General features: G+C 40.8%; 1 protein-coding gene across 17 annotated transcripts in view; it reads left to right on the forward strand.

Annotated features, from left to right (window-relative positions):
* The window catches only part of DMD (dystrophin), a 1227136-nt gene that overhangs the window by 1156054 nt on the left and 43737 nt on the right, over positions 1-27345 (forward strand). For all 17 annotated transcript variants that reach the window (XM_035333326.1, XM_035333348.1, XM_035333385.1 and 14 more), the window contains 6 exons: positions 2338-2412; positions 7592-7793; positions 10897-10982; positions 14619-14776; positions 22051-22217; positions 24365-24476. In XM_035333326.1, the coding sequence (XP_035189217.1) occupies positions 2338-2412; positions 7592-7793; positions 10897-10982; positions 14619-14776; positions 22051-22217; positions 24365-24476 (800 nt within the window). The remainder of the gene's footprint in view (positions 1-2337; positions 2413-7591; positions 7794-10896; positions 10983-14618; positions 14777-22050; positions 22218-24364; positions 24477-27345) is intronic.

Consider the following 27345-nt stretch of genomic DNA (forward strand, 5'->3'; position numbering starts at 1 on the left):
TTTTAACAAGTAAAATTGCTACTACTTGGGATATTTGTTGTTTTGTTTGTTTTCCAGAATGCAAGCGTAGCCTTACAAGGAGGTACAAAATGTAACTGAAGTCACGGTGTGTTTGCAAGGGACTGCTTTATTAATTTCTCCTGAAGACAAATTAAGTTGCTTTATTTAAATTGCTCACTCTATTCCACACCACATTAATGCTTGTGGACCTGTCAGGATAATTGTGAGAGAGCGGGCTGGCAGGAACAATGCCCAAGAGAACTGCCCATTAAAAAGGTGTATGGGGCTGTGCAAAGCAAAATAAATTATATACAAAGCTGAAAGTTTCCCTTCTGCTGTAAGACGTGTTTTAGAAACACTTCACAGCTTTATTAAGGTATTCAAAACTACTGAATTATCAGACCTCAAATTATTCATTCAGAACAGCTTAATTAAAATTTATGTAATTGAGACTATATTCCCTCTGCTACCTATACCTGTACAGCATTGTAAACGATGCCTGGGCAGTTATACCCAAGCTGCCACATCACAAACACCTTTACAGTACCTCAGTGCATCTTCCTGCAAGGAGCCGTTCTGTATGTGCCCTGCTTTCAGTAATAGTCTCTCTCTCCAGTCTGGGAGGCAGCTTATTGATTGGGCTAAATGGACCTCTGCTGGGAGCCAATATTATGTGTTTTTTTTTGCGTTCTTTTTGTATTTACAGAGGCGTTAACATTTTCAAAACGCTATCCCATCCTTAACCCCTTAGGCTCAGCAGGTTTCACTGTCAGTATTAAACTAAACATATCCAGCAGCATTGCCAGGCACAGGAGCCAGCAGAGCCCGTGTTGGTATGAGGAAAGCTGCCACCCTGTGAAGTGCCAGCATGCAGCCCAAAGCAAGGAGGTGCCTGGGGGTAGCAGTGCCCCATGGGTATGTGTGAGACTGGGGTGGCAAGGAGGTTGCCCCAGCTGCAGCCTGATTCCCTCAGCATCCCCATGAGGGGGTGGCAGTGCCCTTTGGGAAATGGCATCGGCTCATTTAGTTGCCCCCAGAAGAGCAGCCAGCCCCTTTCCTCTTTGCTGAAGTTAGCAGCTTGCCCCTGTGCACAGTTTAGGTGTGTGTCAGTCTGCTCCCATAAATGTTTGGAAGCCCTTTGTCAGGATGGCGCACCTTGGGTTTGCTTCTGAGTACCACAAGCAGTGGTGTACCTGCAGCGTGGTGCTGGTGTGCCAGCCTGGCTGTAAATGAACTGGCTGATACACCAGCAGGAGCTAAGCCACGGTAGCTTTGACCTCCCTCCCAGTAAATCTATCTTTATTCTTCTTGTAAATAAATGGGTTTGCCGAAGGCCGCTCTCAGCAAAGCCAGGGTCAGGATTAGAGCAAGCACATCATCTTCCATCTGGTTTCTCATACGAAGTCCAAGACAAGTTTTGCTTGAAACCCCTCCTTTGTTTCCAGTTCTGTCTACAGCCTGCTTCTCAAACTGCCAAGCAGGGCTGTGTCCTGCAGGGGAGGTAACCACAAGGCAGTGCTGAGCAATGCTCGCATGGCCCAGACTGAGCCTCGCCTGTGCCAAGCAGGTTGGTTATCTGCTCAGCATGTCGCTGCCTGGGGATGTGGCCACCTTTTCTCTGCAATGTCCTGAGAACCCATGGCTAAACTGTTCCCTTTACAGCGGGGACTCCTGCAGGTGATGTGGTTTGGTGAGCCACATGAGAAGGCCACAGTGAAACTGGCCCTAGGCCGCTCCCGGTCCTTGCCCTGCTCCCATGGCCTCTGGGCTCCCCGCAGTTTCCAAGGTGCTCTGGAGGCTCGGCTGGCTCCCTGCCAGCACCCTGCACCTCGCAGGGCATGCTGCTGTCTGCTCAGGTGGGGGAGCACAAAAGAGGCATTATTTTTTAGAGTCTCAGCAGTAGCTGAGAGTTGCCTGCGTTGCCCAGAAGCTCTGTGCATCTGGCTGCCGGCAAGCAACCTGGCTGGGCACCTCAGGCAGGGAGGGAGGAGATCCAAATCCTCATCTCCCCTACAGTGCCGACCCTGTGAAAGGCTGTGGTGTTTTCAGACAATGCTGCTGCAGTGGGTGGTGGTGTCCTTTCAAGTGCTCTTAAGTTCAGAACCTTTGAAAGAAAGGAAGTAACACTTCAGGACTTGCTGGTTTTCTTTTGAATGATTGATTGCCAAGGTTTGAGTGCTTTTGCTCAGTGAAGTATGGTTTCTAACACACCATTTTTCCCTCTGTCCTTTGAACCACTGATCTCAATGTTTGAGTTCAACTGAACAGCGTCATCGTGAGTGTGGTTATGTCTAAGGTGTAAAGCTAATCTTTCTTTCTGATGTTTTTCCCCAACAGCGGACCTGAACAACGTCAGGTTCTCGGCATACAGAACTGCCATGAAGCTCCGCAGGCTGCAGAAAGCCCTCTGCTGTAAGTACTTGCCCCTGTGGTATGGACTGTCAGGAAGGCTTTATTGCAACTTCAGAAGTAGGAAAGCACCCCCTCCACCTCCAAAATGCTGCTGGGTGCATGGAAGCCTCTCATCTGAAGGACCTCCTGCTGCCACTGCTTTGCACCTTCCTGACAAGGCAGAAGTGCTGAGCAGCCTTCAGGTTGCTTGGTTATGAGATAAAACAGCATATCAGGAACCAAATGAACATTCCCTGGACATTTCTCATCTTTACACTCTTTGGCCAGCTCTTTTCTCTATGTGTATTACTGAAGCCACATCCAATGCCAGCCACAGTTTTGCAGCTCAACAGCACGCAAGCAGGATTGTCCTGTAATAAGAACAGTGAAAGCTCAGATGACAAACTGTGCCAGAGCTGGAATAGCTAATAGTTAGTTAGGTTGACTCCTGAACCCTGGGGGTTGCTGCCTTTAAGTGAGATCATCACAATAAGCATTTAGCTTCATTTCACCCCAGCTTTTGGCTATGTTCAGAAGTCCCTAGTCACTCCTAAAGTAGTGATGCACACGGTCTGACATGGCAGTTCTCACAGCTGATGTATGGTTTGCTGCCTGTCACTTCACTTACATTTCCGCTTCAGCTTGTTGTAACCTGATAGCTAAATCATTTGCTCATAATTTTCTTGGTAGGCCAATAAGTTACCAAAGCAAACAGTTTATTAAGCAGTACAATTTGGAGGGTTATTAAAATATTTTAATGTTCACTATTCGGTGTTTAATTACAGGGTTAAATTTCTGACACAGTTGCAGTGTCTCGACTGTTGATTTATCTCAAGTTTAGATTTGTGCTCACATGCTTTCTGGAACTGTGTCAAACCTCAGTTTTTTTGAGCATGTTTGCTTTTAGGCTTATAAGGATGGGTGAATTCCACTAATGAACAGACTTAATCTTTGGATTTATAAAAAAAAATAAAAGAAAAAAATTAAACACTAGGTGAAAATTCTCGTAACATAATGAAAGAGTTCAGTGTGGATGTAGTAACAAAGATTGAATTTTGACAGCTGATGATAAGAAATACAAACATGTTTTTGTGACAGTCCTTGTGGAAAGGCAATGCAAAGAAATTGGAATGATACGCAGTGAAAAGTATTCGTAATCAGCGCAGCACTGAAGTAATGAACTAAAATTTTTGTGTGACTGGTGGGCTTCTATGGTTGAAAGTAAAAAACTTTGCATCCTGTTTTATCTGTAATTAGCTTGATTCTGCCACTGAATAATTCTCCACTCATCTTGGGCTTTCCAGTGGGGAATTGTAATTATGCACTAAGTCTGTTCATCTTTCAAGGTTATACTTAGGTAGATTTTCTGAGAATGGATGTTTTCAGAAACATGCAGTGGCGCTTACACTGAATACTTTAGCACATTCTTCACACTTGTATCTAAGGAGAAGTATTCAAGGAATTTGGTTAACAGTCTTTGTTCTTGCAAATATTTTTGCTTGGAGACACCATCCTTGTGTTTGTGTATTCTGTGATTTAAGTGTCACTTGTGAACTCAGTTTAATTAGATAAAAAAAACTATTTACAAAATTCTTTTTCTGCAATTTGGCATTGGTAGAACATAGAGCAGTGTTGGGATTCAGGGCTCCTACACATAGCCCCAAATCCCTGAATTTTTCCTGCAGTAGGTGCTGCTTTCAGCTCTCAGTTTTTAAATTTGGTTTTAAAATTGCAGGAGTTTAAAAGCTATATGTATATGTATTATTTTCTGCAAACTGTGTAAAAAGCAGAACAATGTTATGTTCTGAGGAGCGTTTTCAGCTTCTGAAGATGGGAACACAATAGAAGTCCCTATATGTGGATGTGCAGCCTATCTCAGTGGCAAGAATAGAAACACTTAAACATGAACTGTACTTAGATTTTTGTCCAGAAATAACTTCTTTTCAGTTTGTAAATCAACCCAATGAACATTAGGATGCTATGACTTTAAACCTGAAGGATAATAATAGGAAATGGTACTCCTTAACAAATAAACGTTTGTGTATTGTGTAACTTCAGGAGAATCTAGTGTGTGGCTCTATTGTCCCAGCCTGTGAAATTATTGTGGGCATGCCAGGTGTAACTATTACACCGTTTTTTTTAAATGTGTGATTTCCTTTGATAATCACATCAAAGCATGTTGACTTTCTTGCTTTGCTACTTTTAAAAGATCTGATCTTTAAGTGCAAACCACATCTGAACGTTGTGAAGTCAATAAAATGTGATGTGTTCCCAAACTTTTCTTGGAGATGCCACAAAAGAAAATATTCAAGAACTTCCTTTATATTTATATATATATATATATACAGGCTAGATTAAATATATATTTTTTAATATATCAGCTAACTGCATGAGGTTACAGAGGAGATCATTTTGCATCCTGGGAACACCATTAACACTTTTTATCACCAGCCATATGTTGAGTTTTGCCCAAGTTCAGTGTATGACCTCCACAGCATTCATTCTGCTTGTTAAATTGTCTCTTCTGGCCTTCAGCTGGTTAGTCGTTCAAGGTCATCTTTCATACTTTTCCTGTATTCTGTCCGCAGGTTGGCCTAGTTATAGGCATTCTTAAGCTTATTCTGTTGCCTTAGAGGACAAGTAAATTTTTATATACATGACTTGGATTTCAAAATAAGCTAGGAGCTACAGTTCACACAAATTCTGTAGTCAGTTTCAGAATTTTAAATAGAGAAGAACAGAAGAGTGACAACCCGAAAAACATACAAAGCATAAAGTGGTATGGTTTATTGTAATTAAAGCCTTTCAAATCCCTGAATGTCCATGAATATGCAACTCTTCAATATGTGTTTGGACTTGCCTCTTGAAAGGCTGTCATTCATGGGACTGCCATATTTGCTTTCAGGAAAGAAATACACAATTCCTAATTCTGGAGAGGCCTCCAACACTTTACTTTAAACGTGGTGGGGAACAGCCAAGAGAAACTTACCCTGGTGAAGGCCAGAACAAATCTTCTTCCCATGAAAAGAAGTCCCCTAAAGCAGAGCTTGGTGGCAAATGCTTCTTGCTAGTTTTAAGACGGACATGCATCAATACCTTCAAGATAGGACAGGCATCTGATGAAAAGCAGGGTGAAGGGTTTTCCGAAGTTGCTGCTTATTAGCAGGAAAAGCTTTCACAAAGTGGAATGACCCATGTTTAGCAGTTGCTGCATGTATAATTAAGCTGCCACCCAGGTGCCTGAGGGGTTCATTTAATTACCGTTGATTCATAGTCTCAAAGGAACTGAGAGTTCAGCCTAAAGTTCTGCATTAAAGGTGTTGTGAAAGCATTGCTATATTTCCAATTTGGCTAATAAATTACTATAAGAAGAATAACTTGCTATGACTCTTAGGAATGGGTCTGATAAATACGCTTTTGCAGGATTCTAACACTGACCTTAGAATAACTATACTTTATATGCTAGTAAGTTAAACATAACGTTCCAAAGCATTTTCTTTTAGTAAATATCTACATCATAATGTGAAAAAGTAAATTTCTAATAAAGCCCAGTGCAAAACAAGCCAACCCAAGTTCAATCTCTTGGTATAATACTAGGGATAAAATTCCAGGGTTTCCTTCTTCACTCTGGCATTGGGTATGTCAGGCGCACAGGATGAAATTTTCAGAAGTGCTTAAGGGATTTAGCAGCAGAAGTCCCCACTGATTTCCAGTGAAATTTATACTCCCAAAATTCTTTTGGCAGTTACAAAATCCCAGCATACTGTCAGTGCAGCATTATCAAGCAGCCCTGTGTATTTTTCATTGAAGTATTTTTCATCAAAGTGTCAGTTTTGTCCTTGGTTGTATTCTGGGATACTCAAGTGTGAATTTCGCAAATGTGCCCCTAAACCAGATGAAGTTCTAAAAAAAAATCTTATATGTGGTTCTGCATTTAGTCTTTTTTTTTTTTTTGACATTACCAAGAGGTGTTGCTTACCAGGACTTAATAAAACATATTTTTATTCCAATGACAGAAAAAGTGGGCTTGCAGTTGGGTCAGTTTATTTCCCAGTTCTGTAACCAATTTCCAGAATGGTTTCAGGCAGTTCACTTTAGGCCAAAAATCCGCAACCCCAAGTCATACTGAATTATGCTGGACTTTGTAACTAGCCATGGTATGAGAGGGCTTAACAGCATCTAGACTTTCATCTCACCTTTTCTCACCTCCTGGAAATTCCTTGGAAGGATTTACAAAGGGTTTTCATATGGCAGCAAGAAGATCTGATGCCCCAGGTAGTCTATTTTTTTTCCGATTTCTTTTGTTTTGATTCCTGTTTGCATTGTACACCAGCATCTCATACCTCTCTGATTTGGTGTCCCCCAGAGTGCAATACCGCTGTTGATGTTATTTTTCAGAAAGTAAGAATAATTTTAAGAGCTGATGGGAAATTTCTATTTTGCTATGGGCATCCAAATTTCAAAATACAGTTGGCTTAAATTTGAATGCAAATCAAGATTTTAAATGTCTGTGGCAGAAATCTCTGTTGTATGTTGATTGATAAGTTTTAAATTTGTCTCACTCTGTAACGTCTCACTCATGTAACGTCATTCTAAATGTAAATGCTCATCAGAATTAAAAATCTATAAATTCCATTAGTAAGTACTGGAACAGGTCTGGAATCTTCTTTTCCACGTTCTCGCCAGACAAAAAGTAGCAGAGAAGTGAACCCCGGTTCAGGTGTGATTCATTTGTATATTCCTTGTGGAATTTGGTTCAGTGAAGGTTGTTTGACTTCTGTACAAAATTAGTGGCACGTCTCAGAAGCTGATGACACGTACCATGTTTAGAGCACATCCAGTGAATGCAGTAGTCAAATATTAGCCCATCCGTAGGAACATAAAACATGGAATATGGAGTTTTACTTACACAGTAATTTATGTAATATTTCAGTACAATCCGATAGCATAGTAGGTACTTCACAGCTAAAAATGAGTTTTCATTTTATAAACGTTGCTGTTTAAGACCACAGCTGAATAAACAGTGCACCTGTAGGACTCTTGGAAGCAGTCTTGCACCTGACTTTCAGAGGATATTAAATATCCTTTGGCCAGGCATGTAAGCCAACCAAATTCTGGTACCTAAATCTATCTTTTGGATACAGGTAGTACAATTGCTGTTTCTCTGCAATCTTTATTGCTTTTTTTTTTGTTTTAACAGTGGATCTCCTGAGTCTGTCTGCTGCATGTGATGCCTTGGACCAGCATAACCTCAAGCAAAATGACCAGCCGATGGATATTCTACAAATCATTAACTGCTTGACCACTATTTATGATCGACTGGAACAGGAGCACAACAACTTGGTTAATGTTCCTCTCTGCGTGGACATGTGCCTCAACTGGCTGCTGAATGTCTATGACACGTATGTATGGGTGCTGTAAATGTAGCACTCTGAAAAGCTTCCCCAGCACCACAAGGGGAAGATGGAAAGGGTAATGAGCTGGCTGCCTCATTGTAAAATGAATGGCTTGAAGCTGGAAAAACAGCAGTTGGAGTGAAAGTTTAAGAAACCTAATGATTTAATGGCTGCATTTAGTTGAATCGATACAGCCCTTGGTTAGGCATGCAAAACTAGATTTATTAAGCTAAGCAATGAGAGAGCTGGAAAAGAGAACCCACTGCTGTGTTCAGAGCAATTCCAGGACTGCACCTCCTCCATTAGTCAAGGTTTTGCATGGCTTTTAAATTTTCTTTAGATAAAGAAATTCAAGAGCAACACATGAACACCATCATATAGACTCTTGCATGCGTCCGTATTTTTGTGTGCTAAATCTTTACAGAGCTGTTCATTTTCTATAGCTTTCAATCTGTAATCCTTGCTCAGATCTGGAAGAGACTCATCTATACTCTGATGTGTTTACAACCCTTCACAGTCAGGAGATTTGAGAAATGCTTCATCTAAAATTTAATTTGGAAAAGGGTACCTATAACTATAAATACAAGAGAGTAAATTTGCCTAAATAAAATTATAACGGCGTTCCATTCAGTGAGTTCGTGATGTTGCTCAGAATGCACGGATAAATTCCAACGCACATTTTTAAGTCAATTTTAGACTAAGCCATGATTTTTGTATTTGGTGAATTTAGTGAAAAAAAAATGTCAGTGGAAGTCTTTATTTGTTGTTGTTTTTTCGTGTTCTTATCAGCTACCTTCAGCCGGACATGCTCATTACTGTGGCAGAATAAACATTCATGTATAGAAATGGAAAGACATGAAACAATCACTGTGTTGCCACTGACATATTGAGCTGAACTGTAGTGCCATAACATCATTCTTCCATCCACCCTTTATCACAGCACTGAAGCTTCAGTGATCAGCTGCACACAAAAAAGTGCAGATGTGTATACAATCTCTTCCTGCAGCATCACGTCTGATGAGACAGTTGCTTACAACATCATCTGCAGCAGCTGTACAATCCTGTGAAGTGGATTACCCACATTACATTATATTTTTGTGTGGTGTACTGGTAGGAGATTGGGGCTGTATTCATTTAACTGCCAAGGTTTTTTTTCTTTAATCTGCTTTGGCTTTCACTGAACTCTGATCCAGTTTTGAATTATCATCTAATACGAGTAACATATATATGAAGTTGGTGAAAAACAAGACGACACACTAGAGATGTTAATACAGATCAGCCACGCTAGTGGCAGAGAGGGAAATAAAAGTAATTCCCCAGGCTGCTCCTAAGCTGGACCATCCGGATTAGATTTGCTGTGTCCAGTCTAGCTTTTGTTTTGTAGCACTCTGCTGAAAGTACAGCATTAGAAATTATAATTGGCTGCCTCCAGGCAATTCCCTAGGTATGCTAGGGAATTGTATATTGCAGGACTCAATGAAACACAGAGTTGTTTTATGTGTGAGGAAAGCTCCTAGCTGTTGTGCTGAAATTCCATTTTGAATTATGCTGGTAGAGAGGTGACCTTGGGGTTACAAGTGTTTAGTTTTCATTGTAAACTTAATAGGATCAGATCAACTGAAGTGCATAGTAGTACTGGAGACGTTTAATTCAATGTACTGAATCTTTACTTGTCTTATAATAGAAAACTGCCATTTGTAAAGATACTAATCAAATTCACAGTCAATGACTGATCTAATTATGGGCACAGCTCTGCAAATCCAGCACGTTTCAGATTTTTTTTAATTGATCAGTCACTCATGCTCATTTGCAGTAGCATGCTAAATTACTGATTTGACTTGGGAGGAGAGTAGAGTGAACTGAACAACTCATGGTTCGTGCAGGTTCCAATTTAATATGCCTTGCAGGGAAATAATCATTCTACATTCTTCTCCTGTATAATTTGCATGAGCCTGGTATTCATCAGCGGGAGTTTCTCAGGGCACAGATGATAATTAATTTGGAAAAGGTTTGAGGGAGAGGAGTAAAAGGAACGGAGAGGGGAAAGCATGGGTAAGCAACAAATGCTTGTTCATGGTGAAAAACACAAGATTTTTATTTTATTTTATTTTTTTAAAAAGGCTGCAAATTCTGACTTCCGCCTTGTCTACCAGTTTATGCCTGCACCTTTTATAGGTGTTGCAGGGAAGATACTTAAGTAAAGGAGTACGGTTGACTCTTATGATGCTTTTGTAGGACTAAAATAAAACATGCATGTTGGCTGAACACTACAGCCTAGTGCATGAGTACAGTGTACCTGTACATGACTTACCATATTTTCAGTGGTGGTCTTTTACTGGTGGCACTTGAAAGCTGTTGATAAGGCTGTGCTTCCAAAAGCCATGTTTAGGCATTAGCTTACTATGTTGTGTATGTCTCATTTGCAATAGATATTGCACAGTTGTAAGGCTACATGAAATAAAAGTCTTACGGGAAGCCAGCAGCAGCAGGAAGCAAAATGAACTAAACTGGGTACCTGAGAGAAGATCTGAAGGTTTGTCACTGTGCAGCTGGCAGCACAGAGGATGATGTTGTTACCATAGTCACATTAAAAGCAGAAGCGATAGCACAGGCATGTCACAAACCGTTGTGAGGGTGAGCGTGAAGGAAGACTGAGTCAAGGCAGTGCAAGAACTGACGTGGAGGAGGACCAGGGCTGTCGGCCTGCTCAGGTTTGAGTGATAGGAGAAGGAGCTCAGAAACAACATCATTATGGTAATGACTCAACTGTACAACCTGCCTTCATTCTCCTTGGTTTTAGGCAAGCTTAATCAGTCACCTGAACATCTTGGCTAGTGCCTTTGTCGCTATTTCTGTTGTTATTTCCGCATGAAACTGTTCCTAGTTGACTTGGTACAACTGCACAATTCGGTTTAACTATGCCTGTGGAACCACAACCATATTTTCCATTCAGTTTACTGTGCATGTGATAGCAGGCTAGTTATGCTACACAAAATGGTTCTTTGTGTGACTTTAAGATAAAACTGCACAACTATGTTAAACTTTGTAATAGTCAACAAATTGTTATATGAATGGATTATATTATCAGCCAATGTCTCTTTTCTCTTAGGGGTCGAACAGGAAGGATCCGTGTTTTATCTTTCAAAACTGGTGTTGTATCGCTTTGTAAAGCACACCTGGAAGACAAGTATAGATGTAAGTCAATGTAATTCTTTTTTTTTTTTTTTTTTGGTAGTTTATGTTTATATTATGTTTTCGTTCCTCCTATTTACTCTAGGTAGTTTAGCACAGTGGTCACCAAACTTTCTGATCACGCAAAAAAAAATTGATCAATAAAAAAATCTTTGAGCATGCACCCCTAATATATGCATATTTATTTATTTATATATATGCACTAGTGTGTTATATGTATATTATGTACATTATAAAGTGTGGACGAAAATAGAAATTAAAAAGGGATGGGATAAAGATGAGATAAATACTATTTTTATTTCTTTATATATAATTTATTAACTGTTCAAAAATACATTTTACTGCACCCCAATGGATTTGCACATGCACTGGGGTACATATACCTCACTTTGAAGACCACTGGTCTAGCACACCTTCATACACAAAAAATGTGCATGCACACACTTGGTTGGAAGAATTCACATGCTGAGATTTAACATTTTCTTATAGAAGGGTGCTAAAGCCCTTTTGCTGTACCACAGCAGACAAAAGAAAATGTATAAGCAATAAGATGAAAAAGCCAGTAAAAAAGCAGCATTGATCCACAAGACATAATGCATTACACCATTTTAAAATCTATTATCTTTTCAAAATATTTTCCACAATGTGATCAGAGTCTTACTGCGTGCCTTATGTTTAAATATAGTTGCTATCTTTAAATAAAAATTAAAGTCATGCAGTTATTCTGCATATTTTAATGGGTCAGGTCCTAAAATACTTGAAAAAATTCCTCTTGAAGTTTTAGTTTCAGCTGACTAATGAATCAGTTCATTAGCGAGGCTGAGATCCAGAAAAGGTCTACTGATAAGAGTATTTCTCGAGAGTAACTTTCTGGTTAAATTAAATGACATCACTCTTACATACGTGCATTGAAAAAAAGCTACCACCATTAGATTTTGAACCACTGCTGTAGCAATTCTTCATCAATGGTTGTCATTTTATTATTCTTCTAATCCAAGTTTAAGAAAGCTAATAAGAAAACATACAGTTCCAACAACAGATTCTTTTACGTGAATTATACATGTCTGTTTATAATTGGATCAGATTTTTAGGGCAATCACTATAAATGTCACAGTTTAGTTCTTTAGATGTTTCGTGTGGGTTTTATGAAAAATTATTCAAAAAGTCTTTTTAAGAAAATTAATACAGATGGTTTTTTAAAATTATATTCCATTGAGAATTATCAGAGTTATAAAGAAAAACGTTTATTAATATATTATAGGTTCCTGTAGTGTGTATGCATGGTAATGCATAACCCCCTTTTAAGGTTGCAGAACGCAGTGCTTTACTGATAGGTGTTTTACTGATTATACGCTGAATAGCTTTTGAGAGAGGAACAAATTGTCTCTGCCAGGCCATGGTCATGCCGAAGTCATAGTCACAGAATCACAGAATTTTCTAGGTTGGAAGAGACCTCAAGGTCATCAAGTCCAACCTCTGACCTAACACTAACAGTCCCCACTAAACCATATCCCTAAGCTCTACATCTAAACGTCTTTTAAAGACCTCCAGGGATGGTGACTCCACCACTTCCCTGGGCAGCCCGTTCCAGTGTCTAACAACCCTTTCGGTAAAGAAGTTCTTCCTAACATCCAACCTAAAACTCCCCTGGCGCAACTTTAGCCCATTCCCCCTCGTCCTGTCACCAGGCACGTGGGAGAACAGACCAACCCCCACCTCGCTACAGCCTCCCTTGAGGTACCTGTAGAGAGCGATAAGGTCACCCCTAAGCCTCCTTTTTTCCAGGCTGAACAAGCCCAGCTCCCTCAGCCGCTCCTCATAAGACTTGTTCTCCAGGCCCCTCACCAGCTTCTGGACCCTTCTCTGGACTCGCTCGAGCACCTCCATGTCCTTCTTGTAGCGAGGGGCCCAAAACTGAACACAGTACTCGAGGTGTGGCCTCACCAGAGCCGAGTACAGGGGGACGATCACCTCCCTAGCCCTGCTGGCCACACTGTTTCTTATACAGGCCAGGATGCTGTTGGCCTTCTTGGCCGCCTGAGCACACTGCTGGCTCATATTCAGCCGACTATCAACCATCACTCCCAGGTCCTTCTCTGCCTGGCAGCTCTCCAACCACTCATATCCCAGCCTGTAGCTCTGCTTGGGGTTATTGCGGCACAGGTGCAGGACCCGACACTTGGCCTTGTTGAACTTCATGCAGTTGACCTCGGCCCATCGGTCCAGCCTCTCCAGATCCTCCTGCAGAGCCTTCCTACCCTCGAGCAGATCGACACACGTACCTAACTTGGTGTCATCTGCAAACTTACTGAGGGTGCACTCAATGCCCTCATCCAGATCATCAGTGAAGATATTGAAGAGGACTGGCCCCAGCACCGAGTGCCATTGCTGTTAGTATTGCTGCAAGTGCGTGATGAGTCGCACCCCTTAAAGATTCCCTGATATTTGTGAAGCAGAGCAGCATTGGTTCTCGCAGAGCGGAATTCTTCAGGCTTGCAAAGGTGATGGAGAAGAAATTATCTCAAAGTTATATATCATAAAACCAGTATTGGTAAAAGTGAAACCTTTGTAATTAAAATGTAATCCTTTCTCTATCCATTCCTTTATTCCTTTGGAAAAAGACAGATGTTAAAGCTGCTCTAGGAGAGTTACCTCAAAAAGTGCTGAATCACCTTTGTAATTGTATCCCTATTGTCAGGTGAAAAACTAAGGCTCTGAAAAAGGGATTCTTTTTTTCTAATGGCTGACCCTCCTTTCTTCCTTCTTTCCTTTCTTCCTTCCTTCCTTCCTTCTCTTTTTCTTTCTTTCTCTCTTTGAAAAATAAGCAGAATTTATTCAGGTCAGGTATTGTCAACAGGGATATTACCAAATAAATATTTCAGTTAATGCTAACCTGATTTTCCTTATTACAAACTCTAAAACCTCCTCATTGTATACATAGTATAACTAATTCCCACTAAATTAAATTGGGCTCACAGAAGGATAATAATTCTGTCCTGTAAGGATCCTTTTCTAGAATGATGCAGTAATAGAACAAGACTTAAAGTGACATTTCACTTCAAAAATGAAAATTTAATATGATATTAACATTCCCAGTGGATGACAGGTTCTGTCATACTGTGATATTTTTCTTTCATTTTAGAAATACACCTGGATTAAAAGATTATGGTATATCGAAGTTAGGAGCTCTTGTTTTCCAGATCAATTAATCTGAAAAAGAACTGGGTTCTGAATTGTAAACTTATTGCTTAGAGCTGAAGAAGTGCTGTATGTTGTATGAGATTATTTTACTGTTAAACAGTATTTTTGAGACATTACCATTGCTGTGGATCAAAGATCCTGATGTTCAGTTGACTGTATTTCAGAATTACAGCTGCTATCATTGGTAATGGCATAGGCACTGTGTTAGAATGGCTTTTCTTCGTGGGTACAAACAAATAATCCTATTAAAAATCAACATTTACTAACAGAAGCAGTGTTTGTAGGAAGAGAAGCAGACAAACTGCAGATACATTTACGTTCATGTCCGTCAAGGCCATTTACCCCACTTGTGAGCCTTTGAAATTATGCAGTTTTCGTCCATACTTGCTGTGTTCCCATTATGGTGCTTCAGCCACGATGTCCTTTTTGTTTCCCCAGACCTGTTCAAGCAAGTGGCGAGCTCCACTGGCTTTTGTGACCAGCGCCGACTGGGGCTCCTGCTGCACGACTCCATCCAGATCCCGCGGCAGCTGGGGGAGGTCGCCTCTTTCGGGGGCAGCAACATCGAGCCAAGTGTCAGAAGCTGCTTCCAGTTTGTAAGTTCATCTTTGCTCACTGTTCATTTTCTGATCTGTATTTCCTTTCCAGCTAGCCTTTCTATTTTGGAATGAGACTGAAAATCTGGAGGAAGGGCTAGGGTAGCAAAGATTGTCAGTGGTAATCACTAGTGTGTTTCTTTGACAAGATATGTATGAATTACACTGCTTCTTCTTAGGCGCCATCTTCACTGGGATTGTGGCAGTGATTGAAGTAGCCTAGATTATCGTAGAAATACAGAATGGCTTGGGTAGGAAGGGACCTTATAGAGCATGTAGTTCCATTCCTCCTGATATGAGCAGGGACACCTTGCTCTAGACCAGGTTGCTCAAAGCCCCATGCAGCCTGGCCTTGCACAGGGTTGTCAAAGCTTATGTTGTCATCCAGACAGCAAGTAGCTGTCGTCAGGGCCTGTGTCTGTTGTGGAAGTTCCTGCTGTTACAACTTTTTGCTGCCAGCAGTAGATCACCGTTTATTTGCTGCCATGTAGGTGAACAGCAATGGTTAAACTCATTTTTGTGTATATACATACCAATGGCAGCCAGGTGCTCAGTAGTGGGATGCAGAAAGATGACTGACTGAAGTGCTTACTAGGGGTGAGGAGCACTTGATGAGCTCCTTTCATTGTTTGAATGGGTAATGCTATTTTTCTTTCAACAGTACTAAAAGAATTTCTGCCCTGTCTTTTGAGGAATACACAGCCAACTCCAGGCTCTTTTTCACACTTGTAAATTATTTAATCTGAGGAGGAAGAGAGTTTAGGGAATTATTCATCTTTCTGCTAACCAACAGCGAAATGCAAAAGATTAAGACAGCTGCTTAATGAAAAGGTAGAGGATGGGAGGTAATGTATGGTCTGTGATAACTCTCAATGCATCTTCTGCATCACAATAGAAGAAACTCTCGTTCAATCCCTTAAATATCTTGGGTTTTTCTGTTGGTTGGATGGGAGCAGGGGGAATTGTTTGCCTCTTTCTTTACCTGCTGCTCAAGTTTCATGAGGTAGCAGTTTCACTTCTGTAATAAGGAAAAACAGCAAGTTTTTTTCAGTGAATATTAATGCTTGGAAGTAGTCTTCGTATGCTCAGGGACTATAAAAATCAAATTCTAAAATGAACAGAAACTTCTAGTTGCAGTGGGATGTTTGCTTTCTGTATTTTTTTAAACTTATTTTGTCAGATCGATTCTGTAAGATTCATATTTTTTTCATTTCCATTATTTGTGTCTTGACCTTTAATAATTCTAGTCTGTATTTGTTGTCATTTCTAAATTAATGGTTTATAGGGCCATATTCTGGGTGGATAAGCCATGCTGATAAACTATGCATGATAACTTTTATAGCTAGGTTAGACCCTGCTATGGCTTTCAAGGCTTTTGAAGGAGTTCCACAGGGGGGTTCAGGTAAGGCTAACACAATATAACGCCACAGCAAATCCGTGGTGAGAATCTACATGTCAAAAGCTGGTTTGTGCAAATGACTTTACGAGGAAATTAGGGATCACCAGGTCTTATCATTTTTCCGGAATGAACAGCAAACACACTTAAAAAATGGTGTTGAGAAGCTGATAAGGAGAATGAACTTGGAATCTGACAAAAATCTTTTTTTTTTTTTTTTTTGGAAAGAGGGATAATGTGTGTTTATATTGGGAAAGAAAAAAAAAACACATGAGTAGTGATGGGACACACAACATTTTTTTTTTTAATAACATATCAGGAGGACTTGGAATAAATGGTTATTTGAATGGGTTACCAACATTGTCTTACTATAAATGAAGAAAATGCGAACAGGCAACCCAGGTGCCAGCATTTCTAGAACAGCTGGGCACAACCTTTCACCAGGTCATAAATCAGAAAGATGGAAAAACTGAGGTTTTCTTCTCTTACCTCCACTAAGAAACAATGTTAGGAGGAATTGCATCCTCTCCTTTTCCTGGAGGTGAAGCCTCCATTTTAACTAAGTGGGAGGCTGTTTTCTGACCTGGCTTGCAGCAGCAAAGACAATTTTCTAATAAGGCTTGAAATGAGGAGGGAGGCTCAAGCAGGGAAAGAAAGTATGAAAAGGGAGGGATTCCTAGGGAGAGGAGCAGAAACCCAAACATGGGAAGAAGGAACCAAGGAGTGGAAAAGAAAGGGCCTGGGTTGAAGGACCCCACCCTAAGGAAGGGATGGTATGAATAATTGTGGAGAGAATAGTGATGAAAGCAACTGAAAGGCAGGGTAGGATGAGACATGAAAGAAAGCAACAAGGAATGGAGACGGAGAGAAGTAAGACATTCGGAGGAGGAGGGGAGTGTGGAGAGATGCTTTTGGCGTAGGAGGTGCTGCAAGGCAGTGGTGCCTGGGGAAAGGAGCCCCTGAGGGGGAGCAACGCCGGCGCTTGGCAGCCGAGGGGGACTGCATGGGGTGCCCAGCGGGGACAGCAATCTCAGCCTGCAGAGGCATGTGCCGCCCCTCTTAGCTTCCTCCCTCATCCCTTCTTCTCCTGATACCCTCTCAGCTTCCTGTGCTGGGAAGGGAGAATGAGCACAGTGAAGGTGCAGGCATCATTTTCTTTCAGGGCCTTCCCTCTCTGTGTTTCCAGACCCGAGCCTGGGCTGGTTCCCACTCTGCTCCTCGGAGGCGCTTGGTGCTGGGCACGATGTGAGCGGTACGCAGGCCTGTCCGTGTGCGTGGCCCTACGGCCCTCCCTCATGCGGCCCCATACCGTCTCCTCTGTTTCCTCCAGGGAGTTAATTCAGTTTTGAAAAATAGCACCGGGATTCACAGTTAGCATTACTGTGTCAAAATTAAATTAAGTCTTTGCACGCCCACAGTGAGGAATGTCTTTTTTTTTTTTTTTAATATTTAAAACTTTTATTTTGTTGTTCTGGTGATGATAAGCCAGCCATAATTTTTCTATTTTTTTTTTCTAGTTTTTTAATAGGTAGGAAATATCAGTACTGTGTACAAATAACTCTTTATAGTTAAATGGAGATCTGTATGAAAATAACGTACAGATGCAGTGTTACTGTTGAGGGACTCGATCTCTTTTGAGAGATTCAGACAGCCCTTGTTTCTGTTCGTAGGATGTTTCCTCTGCTTTCGGCTCTGACAGAGGAGAACTGGCCTAAGGGGAACTAGCAAATCCTTCCTCAAGCTGCTATGTTGTAAATGTCAAGAAAACGTCAATTCTGGTTTTATTTCAGTAAAAATTTATGAACCTGTGCCTGACTTTGGGACGCACTCTTGAAGAGTCCTATAAGTGAGCTGGTTTGAAGAGCTGTTTTAAAGTGATTTAGGATTTGTGAAGTGGAGAGTAAGAAGATGGTGCTTTTCAAGTGTGCACGGGATGTTGTATATGATACAAAGCTGTACACTAAGTGACTTCTGCATTCTTGCTTTTTTCATTAGTCTTTACCACAACACTAAAAACATTAAGTGGAGCAGTCTAAGTGTAATGCAAGGGGTCAAAGTAATGACCTTAAGCATTGCTCCAAGAGTCAGGCAGATTTAAGCAGTTAGCATCACCCAGAGTTACCTTTGAAATAATCCTCCCTTCGTTGCCCATGAAACAGCACTAGTCTTAGAAACTATGAATTCTTGACTTGTATTTTCTTGCCAGCTGGCAGTGGAGAGAACGCAAATGTGCTGGGGGAGCCATTCACGAGTGGAAGACAAGGTTCAGCAGGGTCTGGTCTACAACGCTAAGCCCTGGGAGACAGGGCTTCTTTTCATGGTTTGTGCTGCATTTTTAAACTTGAACAACTCACAGGAATCCCATTCCTCAGTTTCAGTTTGTCCAAAATAGTATTTACTTAGACTAACGTAAAGCTTTCCATCCTAGATGGAAAACACTATTAAATTAGTAATACTGAATTATTTCCCATTAGTTCCTTACCTTGCACCTAAACATAATGTACCTCATCAAAAGTGTTTTCAGAAATTCACACTATATTGTCTGACTGTCCAAAGCCATACTGCACTATTCACGCAACATCATGACTGTATTTTGGAGCATAATTCATATTACACATCGATAAAGTTCTTACAGTGTATTTTTTAAAATAATAGCTGAAAGAAGAGGAGGGAATAATAATAAATAATTTAAAAAACAGAAAAATTCAGCTCCTAAGTATTGTATAAAGATGCCAACACCGCGCAACTTCCCATTTCCCCATTGTTTCTGCAGAATAAATACCGAATAACAGATGTGTGGAGCATGATGAATTTGAATGGCCCCCATAATAAATTGTTACTTGTAAGCTGGAAAGGGCTTTATGAATTTTATTTTATGATTCACTCTGTTATTACCATAAAAATTGGGAGTTCCACAGAAATGTGTTGAAGAGAAGAACCATTAATATTCTTTACAGCTCGCTGTTGTTGGTTCAGATACGTACTGCGTGAATTCAGACTTCTTCCCTTATGTAAAATCGTCAGCTGCTGCCTTTACTGGATTTAGAGATTATTTTAAAAAATTGTAATAGCAGCTCAGGGAACAGTCGAGAACTGTCTGTCCTCTACCATCTGACCCTGACCAGCTTTTCTCCACGTGGCTTTAAATCTTCATGTAATATAATTCGGAACCAGTTCTGATACATTTTAATGCACATAATCTCTCTGAGCACGAGTTTTGTACAACCGGGGTGCGGAGCTCCATGTGGGCAACCATTGGGACTGCTGGCAATCGCCAGTGACTGTAAAATTAAAATAGATCTTTGAGCGTTACAGAAAGGCTTTCATCACTGCAACGTTTTCCCTGCAAATTTAAAGCAACTACCAGTGCAGAGTAGTTCTTTGAGCTGCTCATTTTTATTCCGTCCGCAGCTTGCGCTGCAGCATTTCAGCACACTTCATGTTTTTCTATTAGAAACGGAATATTAATGAGATACTCCTAAAATATTAGAGGCTTAGAGGACCTTAGTACAGTAAGCGTAGTCTACCAGGCAGAGGAGGGGTTGGCCAGTGTAGTTCCTGGCGGATGCTGGCTTGTTGAGTGATCCACAGAAAGTCACACCCCAGCCCCTTGCTGCCGTAGCTGCCAGCTGGAAAAGAGGCACATAAATGACTGCACTTCATAAACGCGCCTTTCTCTTAAGAGACTTCTAGAATTAATTTTGTTTTTTTGAATTCATAAATATCGTTCAGTGGAAAGCAGTAAAGCAGTGTCTGCAGCTCTGAACAAACTTTGTTGCCACTGTTGCCTGGATGTTTCTTTGCTTTTTCAGTTTTCTCTCTGTTTTGGTGCGGAGGTTGTTTTGGGGGAGAGGCAGGCATTGAGGGGACTTCATCTGAAGAACTGTAGATACGTTTGTGGCTTGCTGGGTTTACCCCAGCAGAAAATCCTGACAAAAAAAATATATATATTTCTAATTAACCAAAACATTGCAGCAGCATCTTAAGTCAATTTTAATGAAGTGTATTATTCAAGAGACTGTTCTTTTTGTCTTTTTGTTTTTGTTTTTAATTTCCTTCTTGTGGTCAGGAGTTCAGTCTAGGAGACTTTGCATTTTTCTCAGTCTGCAAGTATCGATCAGTTAATTTGTTTGTCAAGATTATAAACAGTGGTAGCTTAAAAAAATGATAATATTGGTTTTCCCTCTAGCTCTTTCTGCCTTTATGTCTGTTGTGAAAAAAGAATCCCCAGATTTGTTGCTAGCATTGTGTTTTAGTTGAATGAAGCTAAAGGTTTTAGCTAGGTCATACTAACTTGAAATTTCATGAGAACTTTGGAAAGTAATTGTGAAAGAGCAAGCATTAAGAAAAAAAATAATCCACTATTTGTTGTGGTCCATATACATGGTACATATGTGCTTATTATATGTTCAAGTGCTTCTAATAGGTTTGGAACCACAAATGAAGTCCTTGCCTTGTGAAACTTAAAATACAAAAGATTGTCTCACAGAGTAATGTGTTTGAATGGTTAGAGAAAGAAGCCAGGGATTTAAACATATTTGGTTCATAACCATGTTGTTCATGCTGGGTGGGGTGGGATTGAAATGTGTCAGTGAATTTAAGATAACACTTAGCAGTGGTTTACAGAGATGCAGTGGGACAGTGTCCTGCTCCATCACGACTTCTGTTCTCCATGTGGGCTTCTCCTCCTCCTCCTCTTCCTCCTCCTCCCTCTTGCCTTCCCGGTGGGAGCCCTTCATTATCTCCACCTGATCCATCATCTCTTCAGGGCTGAAACCAGGCTCCAGACACCCAGTTCAGTGCTTGCTCAGCGCTGTCCTTCACACTGGAGAGGAGTTCCCATATAAACATTCCCACTGCCGCTTTGCTTTGTTCCTTAAGATGCCTTTTGAAGCTGTCTGTCCGTATCCTGCAATGTTCTTTGCAGTGGCTGGTCTGCCAGTGCGGTGTGACCTCTGCCTGTGCTGATCGTTGCTGTCCTGTGGCTTCTCTTCTGTTTACTGTTCCTTGTTCCCTGCTGTAATGCTGAGAGGTAGGGATGAGACTTGGGGTGTTTGCACAGTGCAATGGGAATCTGGTTTGTTATGGATGTTCCTTAAAGGTACGGTAGAACAGGTGCACAAAGTTTAGTTCTGTTCAGGCTACAATGGGAAAGAGCAGAGAAAGGACTGCCACGAAGTTTTAATGGGCTTTTTGGCTCTTGGTTAAAGAGGCGAAAGCAGGAGGTTATGGAATATGAGGCTAAATGCATCATGTTCTGTGGGACAAAACTGCGTTGTGTTCCCAGGCAATGACAAGGAATTTCACGATGGTATGGTGGGAAGAGGGATTTTGAGGCATTTAAGGAGGCAGAGTTTACATGTTCAACAGTGGGCTTGAGAAAGAATTTGAATTATTTCCTTATACGTGCATTTTGAAGAAAGGTCAGGGTGGCAATGGAGGGTGTTAAAGCGAAAGGAATTTTGATAAAAAGACATGCAATTTTTAGGGGTTGGATAACATAAACAGTATTTTTTAAAATAAGAAGTTAGAAACCATGCTATGCGAGTACAGAAAGAGATATAGGAAACACAGGATTTTCTGCCAGATTGTGTAAGTGGATAATTTTCGTTTTAACAGAGTACATGGTAATGCTGTCTGTTGTAATAGAGAATAAGAGAAAGAGAGATTTGAAATGTTAATAGTGTTCGGTTCTTGTTTAAAAGGAAGTATCCTTGAGAATTTTTTTTTTTGGATGGGTGGATGGGAGGAAAAGCTGGATGGTATTCAGGGAAAAGATGTGGAGCAGGTAGGAAACCAGTGACTTGAGCTGTTGATTAGCTGGTACTACACAAATCCCTTGTGCTGAGCCCTTGTCTTTCTTCCCCCTCTGCTCCAGGCCAATAACAAGCCTGAGATTGAAGCAGCCCTGTTCCTGGACTGGATGAGGCTGGAACCGCAGTCCATGGTGTGGCTGCCTGTGTTGCACAGGGTGGCTGCTGCCGAAACTGCCAAACACCAAGCGAAGTGTAACATCTGCAAGGAGTGCCCAATTATCGGATTCAGGTACAAACTAATTCCCCTTCTGCCTTGTATTACACTGCTTGGTGGATCAGTATCTCTGTTTCCAGGCAAATCATGTTCTTGATTTTATGCATGTTCAGGATAAGAAGAGTTGTGATGGGACATGAGGGAGAGTGACACTTAGACTGGGTACAGTGATGAAAAAGCTGAAGAGAACAAAAAAAATTCTTATCAGTTAAGATACTGCCATTCCTCTAGGTTCTGCTCTCCATTCCAGTCCTTCTGTGTCTCATCCAAAGTATTGACAAATTGCACAACTAACAGGATTTGCTTTATATTCAATCTGTCTTATACATGCAGCTTCGTTTTCTGAATTGGATCCTAATGAACTGCTTTCTATCATGTCATAAAGCAAAGAAGTGACTTGAAAATTTACAGACATGTAAAGATGCTGTGCATTTTTCAGAGGAATGTGGTTGGTGGAATATTAACCTAGTGTGCTGGAAATGTTGCTGATCTGTTTGAACATCTGGATCAACACCATGGTTACTATAGCAATGAATAAGTCGATGGGTGGTAAAATGGCTGTGTGCTGGTATGCCTGTTGAGAATCCACTTAATGGCTAAGTAAATACTCACTTTCAATTATGCCTAGACTTGTTTTATCACTTTGCTTCCTAATAGCTGCTTTGTATGGTTTCTGTCCTTTCTGTTCATGGTCCTCTTTCACTGGTGGCATTTTTCCTTCCATCGTACCGTGTTGTTTACAGAGAGCTTTTTGTAATTTTATTTCTAAAATGCGTATCAACAACAACAGCGAGCAGTACCACATAGAAAAGCCATCTTTTTGCTCTAACATGGGGGAGTATGAATGTTGCTTTTATATGTATAGTAGGGCAGTCCTTTCTCCTGTGCAATTGTACAGGCAGTGAGAAAGAGGAAATAATGAAGGTACTGCTTCGTTCTGAGTCTGATTTTTTTCTTCAGTCAGGCTGTTACTTTAATCATCTAAACTCGTGTTCTTCTGCTTTTACTCCCCTTGCATATTGCAAATGGGATAATAGTAAGCGTTACCGAAGAAGAGCAATGGATGGGATGTGACAAGTTCAGCACATCCACAAAGTAAAAGTTTCCTGTTGCAGATACAGTTTGTGAAACTAGTGAATTACTCACACGGTTTGTATAAACAGCCAATGACAAGTGGATGGAATTGGAAAAATGCGGCACTTGGAAAATCAAAGGATGCTGAGTGAATGGATAGTCTGTAGTTAGCATCAGAAATGTGGAGAGTGGACACTGGAGCTCTGTGTTTGTGTCTACTTTTACTTGTCTGATCTCATCTGTCTCTTAACTTCATATAACAATTCTATTATGGTAGCCGAATCTGTTGCAGATTTTTTTTATGCCTTTGCAAGTCACTGAGACCTTGTTTACCCACTTGACAAAAAGACACTGTATTGGACGGCTTTTAGAAAGCTAATACTGTGAGCCTCAGTACACGTAAAACAATGCTCTTTTGAGGTTATTGTGACCGAACTGCTTAGCATCTTTGGAACAAGACAACCTTTATGCCTCTGGGTCTTTCAAGTACTTCAGCGTAGCATACGCAACAGTTAGCTGTCTCATAGAGCTGATGAGCTTAAATAATGGCCTGAAAGTGCATTCAGATTCTTGCAGAGATGGCATTCTGTAAACGAAAATTATTTTGATGAAGATGAAGGAAACTACATGAACAAATTCCTACCTTGTAGGCAGCACTCAACAGCTTGCTGATGTTACTTGTCGAGGAGCGCATTACTTATCTGAATTGTATTTGCTCAAGAAGTTCTGTGTTAGGAGTCATGAAGGAGACCAGAACTGAAATTAGCATTGTAGAAACAAAAAGCTTGGTGCTGTCTTTCGCATATTATGAGAGAGGGGGATTCTGTAGATAGAACTCTTCACTGTTGCCCACTGTTAGAAATTTTGCGATGTAGAGTGATTCATTTTGAAGATTCAAATCTTAGATAACCATCTCTGCTTTGTTGCTCTGAGGCAGCAATCCTGTCCCTCAAATGGGTATTGTCGTGTATTGTGTGCTGTGTGACATCTCAGGGAAGAGCACTTAATAACACAGAAAGCTTCACAAGCTGACACGAAGTATTCACATACTGAGCTCTGAAGCCATGTTTTTTTTCTTCCTCTTTTAGGTACAGAAGCTTAAAGCACTTTAACTATGACATCTGCCAAAGTTGCTTCTTCTCTGGCCGTGTTGCAAAAGGTCATAAAATGCACTATCCCATGGTGGAGTACTGCACACCAGTAAGTAGCTGTTTTACTGACCCTTACTGCCCATTGTTAAGTAGAAAGGAAAAACTTCATTTGCTGTGTGCAAGGTAATGGAGCATTTGAGTGGCTTTTTTCCCCCCTGTAAAGAAATCACCTCTTATAAACTGTACATTCCAGGAATTTCTAATGCATAGTAAAAAGACAGTCCAATAGTTGGAAGTAAATTAAGTTTCATTGTTTGTGTAATGCTGTGTCATAATATGTTACTGCATGCTAATGAACTGCTCCATGTTCAGGGCCGTACAGTTTACTTCATGTATCCTTCAAGAAGCCCGTGGTTTGTGCAAACACATATTTCTATCTTAGATCACAATGTTTTCTCTGTATCAATGTGAGATTTTTCTTCCTTTCCCTGGCAAGCTTGATGCTTCACTTCTTTTGCTTGCTACACTACAATTGCATTTTCAAGGTCTTTACTACTTGATAGTATCTTTTTATTGCATGATGACTAGACAGTATAAAATACCAGGGAAATTCTTGGGAATAGCAAGTTAGATCTCATTTCTGAAGACCAGAATTCATTGTGTTGAGTGCAGAACATTCTCTCTGTGCTGCATGGATGGTGTCATGAGGGTCTTCGCCCTTGTTATACAGCTCTCAAAAGGAACAATTCTGTGTAAATGCTTCTTCTGTACCAAGCATCTGGCAAAGAAAAAAATACATTATTCTCTCGGTGTGTTGTCCCTCTTTCATTTTGGCCATTTGTGACCATGGCAGAGGGGCATAAATCAGAGGAGCTCTCAAGTGGCCCTTCCACAATGCAGCATGCCTGAGCTTTCAGCTGTCTTTGCTATTGTGTGTGGTGGTCTTGAAGCATTATTGCACACACTGGTTTCATTTCCTAATCTGATAACATGGTCATTAGTCTTGTACTTTTGTCTGCTGGTCAAATTTAAATGGTGAAAACAAAGCATCAAAATTATATATAGCTAGCCTCATAAAATGTCATGAATAGCTTTTGCATCTTCATCCAAACAAAAAGGCATTGGCAAAATGAAGTAAAGACTCTGAGCTTTTCTTAGGAAAGAGAGAGAAAAAATTATTCCCCTAAAACATAGTAAAGCAAATCCGGTGTTTTTGTTACTGTAATTTATGGATATTTATTTACATTCTCAACTTTAGCATCTACACGGCACTGTTCAATCCAATTCTTTGCAAGGGCAACCTATATCTTTTTGCTTACTTTTTGTCAGCATTCACTGGCTGCTGCTTTTCAGCGTCTTCCCCCTAGGACTGAGGTTAGTGGGAAGGGTGATTTGCCTGAGCTGCTGCGCAGGTTGGAGAGAAATGTTAGCACTGCTGAGACGAGTCTGAACAGACTTCTCCATCGCAGGCATTCCTGGAGCAAACTGTCATGATCCCAGCCGTAGCCTGCCAGGCTGGCCGGCCGTGCTGGAGCAGTCCTTCCAGTTGAGCTGCGTGCATTCTTGCTGAGTCGGCTGCTGGTTTGTTCCGCGGCTTGCTGCTCTTACTCTTGTTCATAGGCGGTGTGGGAGATTGCAAATGGTGCAGAGAGCGCACAAAACAACGTCTCGCTGCTGTTTTCTTACCTGTTCCTAAGAAGTGTTTCAAGGAAAGTTCAAGGAAAGTGTGAAAAGTGAGAGATGAAATAACTGTGAGACACTCCCACAGCCTGAAGCGACTCATTGCAACACAGGCAGGGTCCGGCAGGTTTCTGTTCTCCCTCACAATAGGCTAGCATGGTGATGAACAGAAAACTTGCAACAGCATCCAGATTGCTGACTCAGAATAAAGAAGCATTTACAGACAGTAAATTTTGTTGTGAATTCAGAACTCCCACAGCCCGTGCTCATGTGCTGTGCCTGGCTGTACCAGCAGTAAACTGAATTAGAGTAGGATTAACTAGGAAAAAAAATGAATGTGACACACAGCAAGTGCTGATCTTTTTTGTGTTGCTGCTATTGAAAAACTAAACCTAAGTACTGTGTGACTGAACAAGACATCCACTGAAGCTATCATGTCTAGTATGTAATTGTTTTTGAAATGAATGAAAACAATTTGGCAGATGGCAAAGCACTTTTCCCTCTTCCTCCAGACAAATCTCTCACCCCAGAATGCATTTTAGTGGACAGAAGACATGCAATGCCTTCTTTGACATATCCTTACAATAGTTAGATGAGCACAATGAAGCCTCTTGGTATTTTTATTCCCACTCCCTCTTACCACAAGGAAATTTTGGAGCACTGCAGCCTTAGTTCTGCTTGAGGGGAATTTGAGAACTCTAACTAAATGTCCAAGGGATGTGATAACTTCTTTCCTGCAAAAGGCTGAGGCAGAATAAGGGCAAGGCAGTTCCCTGGTTTCTATTCAGACAGAAAAAGCAGCAATGGTTGATCAAAGAGAGGTGACTTTTAAAAAGGTTTCAAGTAAAGTACAGAAGAACAGTTCTAGACTGAGGTTTAAATGTAGCGTCGTTTTTCTGTTTGGGTTTAACAAACTCACCAGCATAAAAATATGACCTTGTTAGGAGCAAGCATATCAAACTGAGATAAGTTTCTACAGCTACTGTTTACAATAGAGGCTGAGATCTGGGGTGAGGGTTTGGCAAGACACTTACTTAAACCAAACTGTGATAAGTCAGGTGGTGGTAAAGTTCTCCTGATGTCAAGAAGTAGTTTTGGTTTCAGAATAGTTCTGGAATGTGCAAGACCCAGCTGCGTACAGATTACTTTCAGTTAAGAGAACCAGGATGCTTGAAAACTCTGCTGTTTCTTCTTCATAAACCCAATCTACTGAGAATTCTGTTTTGTATGGTTTTACTCTGAAAATCACGTGGAGTAAAACATCTGTGGAATAAATCAGAAAGTTTCACTGAAAATGG

The sequence above is a fragment of the Oxyura jamaicensis genome, chromosome 1 (assembly GCF_011077185.1).
Source record: "Oxyura jamaicensis isolate SHBP4307 breed ruddy duck chromosome 1, BPBGC_Ojam_1.0, whole genome shotgun sequence".
NCBI classification, from domain to species: domain Eukaryota; kingdom Metazoa; phylum Chordata; class Aves; order Anseriformes; family Anatidae; genus Oxyura; species Oxyura jamaicensis.